Source organism: Triticum aestivum, chromosome 4A, assembly GCF_018294505.1.
Source record: "Triticum aestivum cultivar Chinese Spring chromosome 4A, IWGSC CS RefSeq v2.1, whole genome shotgun sequence".
Lineage (NCBI taxonomy): Eukaryota > Viridiplantae > Streptophyta > Magnoliopsida > Poales > Poaceae > Triticum > Triticum aestivum.
Window position 1 is genome coordinate 520169101 of NC_057803.1, and position 10563 is coordinate 520179663.

General features: G+C 42.9%; 1 protein-coding gene across 2 annotated transcripts; it reads right to left on the reverse strand.

Moving 5' to 3' along the window:
• Positions 1-645: 645 nt before the first annotated feature.
• Positions 646-10001, reverse strand: LOC123086679 (F-box/WD-40 repeat-containing protein At3g52030). 2 transcript variants are annotated; one of them, XM_044508457.1, is made up of 9 exons: positions 9643-10001; positions 9017-9187; positions 8763-8817; positions 8380-8478; positions 7315-7418; positions 6384-6473; positions 5921-6063; positions 5071-5155; positions 646-1218 (listed from the first exon to the last, which is right to left on the reverse strand). In XM_044508457.1, the coding sequence occupies exons 1-9, from the start codon at positions 9900-9902 to the stop codon at positions 813-815; spliced, it is 1413 nt and encodes a 470-aa protein (XP_044364392.1). In that variant the 5' UTR covers positions 9903-10001; the 3' UTR covers positions 646-812. The 2 variants fall into 2 exon arrangements, with proteins under 2 accessions (XP_044364392.1, XP_044364391.1); XM_044508456.1 differs by having other exon boundaries at positions 9017-9202; positions 9643-9997.
• Between the last annotated feature and the right edge of the window lie 562 nt (positions 10002-10563).

Below are 10563 nucleotides of genomic sequence, written 5' to 3' on the forward strand. Positions count from 1 at the left end.
GGTATTACGTCTCCTACGACCATTGGCGATGGCCTGAAAGTAGGCGGTATTAGCGTCACCCTTGAGGACCCACTTTTGGGTTCCCCGCAGTCGCCAATACGCCTCTTCGTCAGTGTAGATGACCATGAGTTGATCATCAAGATCGTAACAAAGCACCCACTCATCGGGGGCTAGTCCCACCAAGTCAGCCTGGAGGTTCAGCGCTTGGATGGAGGCGAGGTGGGCCTTCTTGCGGTCCCGTCCAAGGTTCGCGTCTCAACCCTTCATAAACTGGCGAGAGCGCTTGGCACAGAAGTGTCAGTCATCCACCACAGAGATGGATCGGTGAGGAGCGAGCCGGGCCTCCAGCCAGCAAGCCTGGACGGCCTCGCAAAACCGTTCTAGCTGAGCCAGGCCTCCAGCCAGCAAGCCTGGACGGCCTCGCAAAACCGTTCTAGCTTAAACAGAACGTCTCGAAGCGGAACCTAAGCGCAGTGAGCGAGCAATCATCCTGAAAAGACAGGAGCAGAGGAACATGATCCGAGCCAATATGGGTGATGGCACGGAGGGAGGCAAGGGGGCATCGAAGCTCCCACTCAGGCGAGACCAAAAACTGAAGACATTGTGACTCGCTATAATTCTCCTTTCCTTCCGGAGAAAAATTCGGACATAAATATTCTTTTCCACGGCAATAGGACAATAAATCTTCGACGATACAGGTACGATGTCAACACCAAAACTATATCTTCAGGGTACTGTTACAAGCTTACTTACAGCATCTCGTTTACAAACAGCGCAAGTTCTTCTGATTCCCGATGACCAATCTAAGAACTCTACGAGTGAAATTTCCAGACGCGGATGTAGTTTTCACCGTGCGTGGTCACGATCTTCTTCATGCCGACCGACAGACCGGTGATTGGTGGGCGCAGGTGCATAGGAATGTTGTCCAGCCGGGCATCCGGAGCAATTTCACGGACCCTCTTCTTTTCGACTTGCTGCCTGGGGCCAGATTCCGCTGGGCGGACATTCTTCTGTTCAGCTTGTGGCCTGGAGCTGGACTGTGCTGGGTAGCCTGCATCCATGATGAAGCTTCGAATAGTCTCACCGGTTCTCTGGCATACCAGGCGTAGGACTCCATCAATACCACCGAGCACCAGCATCGAAGTGTCACCAGGCAAATGATGTGCACTGTAGATGACATTTGGGCTAACTCTTGTTTCCCAGAGAGGCCTCAGGGTCCTGATCAAGATAAAAGTAACAAAAATGATGAGATCCAGTTATGATTTGCCGGACCATGACATTAGAAAAATTTCAGCAATGGGTTCCATAGAAAAATTTCAGCAATGGGTTCCGTTGCCAACATTCTTGCCCAGTAGTTAGGTTGTTAACATGCAAACAACTTCATACTTACATAATAAAATATTATGGATTATTTAAGGCATTAAACAGCTATAGATTGCCACAAGCATGAACAAAGTGCACTTGATTAAAAGAACGTAGAAATGAGCATCTTGCTAGTTGACCTCTATACACAAATTATTCTTAGACAGGATAATTTACTACATTATCAATGGGTAGTCCTGACAATCTTCTTCACATTAAAAGAATGTGTAATCTTCCAACTTCCTTCTATTCTCTGCATGGAAGTAATCTTCTATGTTCAAGCAATCTGAATTCTAAACCACTCCTAACATCTTATGAGAAATCATTACAGGTTTCTCAGCAAGTAGCAATAGCTTCAACAGTAAACAAACATGTGTTGTTCATGCGTAAAAAGATTATCAACCGCACACAGAGACACTAATGCAAATGAACACATTTCCATTAAACTCAATAATTAGGTGAGACCATGCACTGCTCATACTCCATATCTGTTCACTCTACTTGAACTTAAAAAAATGAGAGCGAAATCAAGATAGTTGATCAGAAAAACATATTCCCCATCCAGGTACATAAGGCCTACAGGTTTGTCTTAAATCAAAACGTTTTAAGTTTGACAAGGCTAATAAAAAATCAACACACAGAGACACTAAAGCAAATGAACCTTTCCATTAAACTCAATAATTAGGTGAGACCATGCACTGCTCATACTCCATTTCTGTTCACTCTACTCAAACTTAAAAAAATGAGAGCGAAATCAGGATAGTTCATCAGAAAAACATATTCCCTCCATCCGGGTACATAAGGCCTACAGATTTGTCTCAAATCAAAACGTTTTAAGTTTGACAAGGTTAATAGAAAAGAAAATCAACATCCAGAATACCAAATAGATATACCCGGATGGATGGAGTACAGGTCATTCCTTTCTTGGGGGACAGCAATGGAACAAAACAATACTTAAAGTGCAGACAGATTGAAACGTAAATGTACATGATACGCTTTGCATATCTAGAGCCAGCAGCCTCAATTATTAAATTGTCAAGATATCTCTCTAAAAACTGTAAGGCCGACATAAGTGGTGCCCTCTCCTTGCTCCCCGCTCAAAGCATTTTCATTCGATCGATATAGGCTACGTGTTATCTGAGCCGTCCATTTGGATTGTTGGAGTAGCCTTTTTATTACTCTGGTCTGAGTCTTTCCTGTGGCTGCTACCAAGTCCAGCCTGATGATGGACCCATGAGGCAGCGACAGGGGTGACTCTCGAGCCTGTACAAAATATAATTTTGATTCCCATTGCGCCGCCTCTGTCCACAAGCACCATACCCAACCCTATCCTCATCTCCTCCTCCCCACCTTGGCTGCTGCCACCGCACCATGCTGTGTAGCATCGCCACCCCTACGCTAGGACTCTGTTCTTACTCTGTGTCGTTTGTCTGGTCGGCCAACTTGCCGGTGGTGGCTCACCTGCCATCGTCTGGCTGTTGCACCTCGCAGGGAACAGCACGGCTGATGGGGACAGAGGCAACACGTGCAGTATGGCCCACTGGCGATTGGGGCTGTAGAGGCAGTGGGGCACTGGAGCTACAGGGCTAGTGGCGGCGCACCGATATTGACATCAAGGACAACACTGATGCAAGGCCGGATAAGGCCTGGTGCACTGGTGCAGGTGGAGAGCAGGATGTTGTAGGATGCCGAGAGAGGACAGGACAGAGAGGGCTCACCGGCAAGAAGAGAAGGACATGTCTTTTCTTGGGCCCATGAAGCAGCTGCTGCACCGTCGTGTGTAGATCCATTCTCCTAAAACTGGCATTTCCCAGTGGCTAATCTGAACCTATTTCCTCCTCTCCGGTTTGTTCGCTTTGGTGTCGCACTCGCAGCTCAGCACCCCCGCCACCCGCAGAATCCGCCGACCATGCTATTACGGCCTTGTGGCGCTGTCTTGTGGATTGACTGCTCCAGCAGTCTCCTTGTTGCCCCATTTCCTGTGAAGCTCGAACACATCCTCCCCTTACGAACAGCCACAAAGCTGAAAGGGAGTGATGCGTGAGGTAGGGTGTCAGCCAGGGAAGTCCACCCTGAGGTGTTCATGTGTTTCTCGTCATCTATAAGAAAGCAGGTACCGTCTCCCCTGATTCTCCTGTTGTACTGTTTTTACTTGCTTCAAGTTCGATCAATTTGGTTGGCAATGCATGTGTGCTCTGTCTGATGCATCGGGCAGGCTCTATGGATATAGACATTGGGTTTTGATCTGACGATTTGTTTTTGGATAACTCGGATTACCTTACTCCCGGCCATGATATACCTATCTGTGAAATTAGAAGATCCCTTCGACTGATGCCACTGGGCTTGCAGTCAGATGATAGTTTTAGGGACGCAGAATTCCATTGTGGCTTTATTCATTTATAGGGGGCATTGAGGCTCAAGCTGGATGGTGTGCAGGCTTCTCTGCAAAAAGGCTAATGTGAGGCACAATCCCAATTTGTGGTACAAGGTTAATTTCTTCTTGCTTTGCTTTTGATGTGTTCTTGGCCTTGGTTGATTTGGTTTCCAACGTTTCCACCTTTGCTGGCACTTGCATTTAGACTCAACGCTTAGCTAATCAAAATAGCAAACTAAGGAGTATTTCGTGAAAGTATCATGGGCAACCTTTTGCTTAGTTTCCTAATGGAAAACGTCAATTTGAAAGTAGTGATGGGATGATTTGGTTGGAAAGCCAGTAGCCACGTGGGGAACTATGTTGTCCTATTGAAATCAATATCTAAGTTTGGCTGCAGCAAATTCAGGTGAGGAGGTTAATGACATGTGGCATGTTAAGGAAAAGGAACTGGAGCTAGAGTTGCCCAAATTTCATCCTCAAGCTGTCAATAGAAGCTATGAGATACTCTGCACCAAACCTGCTTTCCTCGCAGATATGGGAAGATGCTGGGTTCTCCTGGATCATGCCACCTGGCTGGTACCAAGAATGTCATAGTACTGCTGCTTAGATTGACCAATTTCGCACTGGATGTTTAAGTTGCAGTTTTTACTATGAGATGGAGGTGATACTATTTCCCTTTTTTGTGGGATTCAGTTATTAGAAAGATTGTCAAAGCCTTAATCAACATAGTTTTGTCCTAAAGGAAGGGGGCGTTTTTATGGAGAGAGGTGGCACATGCTTGTGCGCAAACTTCATCATTGGGTGTTTTTTTCAGATAATATGGTATAATTAGTGAGAGAAAGTATCACAGTTGTAGTCATACATGACTCATGGTACAGTTTCTATGCTTTTTTTTCTTTTTGCCTAGAAGAGAAGATGCGCACTGCTGTTAGTATGTCAGTATGCATCTCTGTATGGAACACACATAAATGTTTTTTTTGGTACATGCTGCTTGCTGAGGCATAACCAGAGAATCAAAACACTGGCGTTAATCCAGAGGAAATTAAGCATATGAGCTTGGGGCGTGCGATAGCAGCATTTAAAAAAATTCCGGCATAGAAAAATCGGTGGGCTGTGCTTCTCATCCTTCTAAAATTTTCCAAGAAAGAAAAACCGAATATAAATTGTATCATGTGTGTGGAGCGTGCTAGTGTCGTTATAGCCTAATAAAGATTTTTGTAAGGATAAATTTTACTTGCCTCGACATTGTCAATGTTTTATATCTAGTAACCCAGCAAAGCGTGTGTTCCCCTCTAGTACAGTACTAAATTAGAACAACTACTATTGATACTGACCTTAAGTCCCAGCAATGTGCATAACCAGAAGATGAGCCCGCGAATATTAAGTGTGAATTTGCACTGAAAGACAAGCATCTTATCACTGAAATGATAAATAATGTAACAAGTTAGTTTGATGGTGATTAAAAGCACAACACAATCATATTTGCATGAATTTTTATTCACTATTTTGTCCTCAAAAGATCCAACAAGAACTAAAACTGACAGAAAGTTATAAATGCAGTTTGATTTATTGAGATGGGTTATCTTATTCTTTATATAATCAAAATTAAAGGAGCTTTTAGCATTATATTGTTCAACATCAGATTCTTTTTGCTAGGAGGAATATTAAAAAAGTTCAACAAAATAATAGGTCAATGGAGAAAAATGAACATTTATTTTGAGCAACACATTAGTTTTTGGTGTGATAGTTAGTTCTACTGTGCTCCTCTGATCCAACCTATGGAATGCTAGCGATGTTGTATAGCAGGTCGGAGCAAAATACTATGTTTGAGCTTTTCAATTACAGAACTTAATATCTCTAGTCATAAAGCTACACATCAAGTAACATATCTACATGTTGTGATGGGATAATAGAGATGTTGTATTACTACTAGTAGTTAAGGATTAGAAAAGTTCAGATGTTATCTAGACATTGCAAAAGAGGAGCAGAAGTAGCTCAAACGGCCCAAAGCATCTTAGAAGCTTCTCAACTTACTACCTGCATTATGAGCTAAGGACTAGCTAGAAGAAAGGCCAGTAAATGCTTGGCTTTTTTAGTCATGACTCGAAACCAACACCATGCCCATCACTTGTCCGGAAATGAAAATTCATCATGCTAGTAATCCAGAATTAGTTGAAAACATACCTGTTGGTGCAAAAGCTGACTTTAGAAGGCCTAACCTCTCTCCTGAGGTTTGATCTGCAATAGCTACATTTCCAAATGTAGAACCACCAACGATCAGCTGGTCATCTGTTACTGCCAAGCATGTCACCGGGGAAGGGTGAAGCCTGTATACCATATGTGAAATAGGCATCAGTACAAGGAGCATATCAAATTGGATGCACCTCTAATGATGATTACACACTTAAGTACGGTCATAATTTGACTTTCGTGATATGTTGATGATATCAGAAAAAGATTCAAGCTTTTTTACCTTACACCAATTACCTATACTACCTAGTGCAGTTAGCAAAGAAGGGGATATGATGTTACAGAATTCCCCTGAAGTAAGGTGAAGCTCGTGCACACAAAATAACAATGAAAGAATTCAACAATTGCAGACAGCACTTCATTCACATGATATACTACTTGATTCCCTTGTGCTTACCGGTGAATGCTCGAACAACTCCTGCTGTACATGTCATATACAAAGGCTCTACCATCCTCACAACCAATTACAACCTCTGGATCGGCATAACTGCAGAAGCAAATGAAAATGAGAATATAAGTCAATCCTACTTAAAATAACAGCAAGAATGTCTAGGATAATCAAATCTTTCTCAAATAATGGTGGGGCATACACAAGCTTATGCGACACTCCTTCACTGTTAATAATAAACGATTTCCAGCATGATAAAAATAAAACTGTAGGGGAGGCCCTGACAGTAGATTTTATTGGAAAGAAAAATATGTTGCAAGGCTACATGCAAAAGAATTGTACAAAGGGGTTAGCAGCCCATCCAGCCAGAATAGGAGAGGAGCCTTAAGCTCATCTTTCATTCTGAAAGAGAGGAGTAAAAGGTTCCATGTGACATGTATCAGATGCAATCCATCTTCAATTTGGGCACCAAATCAATATGAAATCTTCTGGGGAAAAATGGTGATATAGTTTATCAAGTGTTGTGGCACCATTTAAATTTCAGATCAGAAACTTAAATTGTGTTAGAATAAGAAAAAGATCATAAGTTGCGGTGACTGAATAGAAATATTTGTCTTTTCCTTTTATCTTTGCCCAGAATATCCTAATCCTTGTTATTCTCAACATATACTGATCTGAAGTTGAGATTAGAAACAAAGGTAGAGTGAATTCGAGAAATACAACCACAAAAAAGGGGCATCTTTATGCGCATTTGTTTCACAACTCCCAAGTGACACCAGAGTGCACGATTACACTGTAAGGGTAGATCGCACCAGATATTTAGTCTTTATTCTTCAAACACCAATTCAATATTGTTTTCGTACCAGGCAACATCAATCTTGTCATTTCTGGTAAAAAAAAATAGCAAGTCATATCGAGACAGTTAAACCTGGCACCTCACCTCATGCATAACCCATGATTGAATGTGTCTCCACGAGATTGAAATATACTTCTTGGTCCACTGCGTTTCCATATGCAAACCTGGGAACTAGTTAAACCTACAATCTGCACAGAGGATTGAAATCCTTTTATGATAGGTAAAAAAGTAAGTCTGTACTCTGTTGAAATAAAGATGCGGTGTGACCGAAAAGATCATGCAAGGTTGTAACTATAACAGTTCGGTTCAATCAATCTCCATCAATAAAATAGAGATGACACAAACCAGAAGCATCAACTCGGCCAGTTTCAGAGTTATGTTGACAGTCTATAATGGAACATCAAGCGCATCTATGTTTTGTGCAACCCAATGCACATAATGGGAAGAATGATGATTCGAGAAACAAACACTGACTGATTTTTCTAACAAGAACACAATCATTTCTGCGTTTAGCCTTGCCCACCATTATCATGTATGGATGGGATAGGCTTGACCACATGGCTTACCATTGTGCTAACAATTAGATGTACGAATAACAATCAACTGGGAAAAGTATCCCACAATTCTTGGGCGAAACTCACATAAACATAATAGAGTGACTTCAAGCATTGGCTATGGTCCATATGGATTACAGTACAGGTGGTCTATTTTGCAGTTCCCCTTGACATTAAGATACAACAAACCATGTTGCTAACATCATTGCAACCAGATGCTCGTATCTATATAAATAAGATGTTTAAAATGTACAGTTGATGTTTTGACCTATGAATAGGTGAGGTATCCCATCTAGGCTGCAGTCTTCTATCAGTATGTGTGTATGTTTTCTTTAGGTTAAAAGGCAGGTGCTCTGCCTTTGCATTTAAGACTGGGAAGCTACAAAAGAGTAAGTAAAAGCAAAACAAAAGGGTCCAGCCGCCTCATGGCGCTGGCTATGCAAGGCTTAAAAACCATGCCAGCAAGTGTGAAAGAATAGATAAAACTTCCAATGTTATTTTAGTAAGCACGAATGTTGGATATGTCTGTTCTCAAAACCAGAAGAGTGCAGCTGCTGATACATAAATAATAGAATTGTGTGCCAACATTGATTACCTTATTTTCATCAAAATCGAAGTCAACCAACATTTTGGAATTTGGGACATTGTACTCATTCATGTATTTGCAACTTTCAGCAGACCAAAGTCGAAGAACCTGGCAAAAACTAGTGTCAAAACGATGAGGCATTCAAGATGATACTAACTAGAAAGGTGACACAATATTCAAAGGAAACTACGAAATCGTCAGCCATGAACTATGCTAATTATCTACAGCTTCGGACTTAGGCAAGCATGATTTCCACAGCCATGTTTATGTGACAATCTGCATCTCATTGCATCAGCTGTAGGACCACTTGTCGCACCTCACAAATACAATTTGTAACTTGATATTTTACATTAATGAAGATTAAGAACACCACTATATGATGCAACATTCACCTTATCTCCCATTCCAGTTAAGACTGAACCGCTTTTCATACGGCACAAGGTGGCCCTGCAACAAGAAATAAGAAAGAGAAAATAAGGATACTGAAGGTCTGAAGCATTGTTTGGTAAGTATAAGAAACAAAAGACTGACCATGATAAAACAATATGAAAATATGATGAGTTGACAAATGTAACTACTTTTGCTGATACGTTATAACTCGGAGGCATACGTTTATAAGACCTAACGTCAGACAGCAGGTGCTTACCTCATATCATGACCAATCCACTGATGAACTTCAGCAGACCCTCTAGCGAGAGTTGATGCGTGCTCATTCATGGCAAGCGCCTCAAAATAACTTTTGACTGAAATAGTAGAACTCGAGCCTCTTGCCTGCGGATTCCTCTTGTAATATAGATCCTTCATCACATGGGCTGTGCTGATAATCGTATGCCTATCAACGAAGCAGAAAATCATATGTGCACACTTTAATCAACAGTACAGCGTGCTTCGTAATTAGGAACTTCCATAGGAAAATTGTGCATCCGGCTTGTGGGGTGAAAAAAGAACGGGCAGAAATACCAGACTGAAATACAACGACTAGCACAAGAGTAGCTATTACAGAAATTGGTAGCTCACTGGTTAGGTTCTCAGATCTATCTACCATCTCGCGGAATGAAGTGGGCATCTATGATTTATCAATTCTCCTAATAAAATAAGTTCGATAATAATAATCCACTACAGATCGAGAAGTAGGTTCAGTTACAGTATAAGAAGAACATAGCACAAACCACGAAACGGACCTACTGCTGAGAGCAATCGGGAAATTAACTGAAGGGGACACGGGAAAGGGAGGGGAAGGGGAGATGAGATGATCCGCGTAGCGGGTCTGACCATGACTTGCAGACGGCGGAGCAGTGAGCGAGGTCGAAGTGGTCGTCCACGCGTGAGAAGATGGAACGGAGGGTGTCGTCGTTCAGCGACTGCCCCGTCAGCCCGTACCCGCTTCCCCCGCCACCGCCGCCGCCGCCGCCGCTGCGCCGCTTCGAGGGGAGACTTCCGCTCCGGCTCCGGCTGCTGCTCGCCTCCATCTCTCTCTCCCTCTCAGAAGGGCGAGCCTCCTGTCGCCGCCCGCCGGTAGTCGGCCGGTCCATACTGTAGGCCTGTAGGCCTCCTGTGTAGGGCACTGCTATGTATCGCTTGATTTGCGAGACCGAAGGAGCGCCCGCGGCCCGCCTACTACAACAGCCCGCTTGAGTGGACCGGACAAACAAACGTTTTGGGAACCACTCGTTCGATTTTATTAGGAAGGAAGAAGACTACGCCCAGTTTTTCTTTTTCTGTGTTTTTTTACCAGTTTCATCGGGAGGTTTTCAAAAAAAATCATTTTCATTTTCCCTGTTTTCCTTTTAATGTTTGAAATTTTATTTTATTTTTCCTTTTTTTTGCGTGTAAAAGCTTGTGTTAGAATTATGTCGAATATTATTGTACAAGGTAGGTTACAGTTGGACTTGGTTTGGACTGTGTGTAGACAGGGTAGGAGTTGTGTCGACACTTGTATCCTAGGCCTCTCATATATATCAGGGGTGAACACACGACGTAACATATGCCAACATAATAGCACGGGCACGCGGGGAGCCAGCGACGTGTGCCGGCGCCCGGGCGGCCGGGGTGCGATATTGTGACGGTGTCACGGGGAGGAGCGCCCGTTGTCATGCCCCGGAGATGTAACCATGATAGTGAACCTCGTTAACAAATTTCGGTGTTGTGCTTGTGTGATTGCTTGGTTCTCAGATAATCAACGATATGCTTCGG

Coding starts and splice junctions, on each gene's coding strand:
- LOC123086679 (XM_044508456.1), bottom strand. CDS start 9,902: ATGGACCGGCCGACTACCGGCGGGCGGCGACAGGAGGCTCGCCCTTCT. Junction 9,203..9,642: donor TCCGCCGTCTGCAAGTCATG/GTCAGACCCGCT, acceptor CTTCGTTGATAG/GCATACGATTATCAGCACAG. Junction 5,156..5,920: donor GTCAGCTTTTGCACCAACAG/GTATGTTTTCAA, acceptor TTATCATTTCAG/TGATAAGATGCTTGTCTTTC.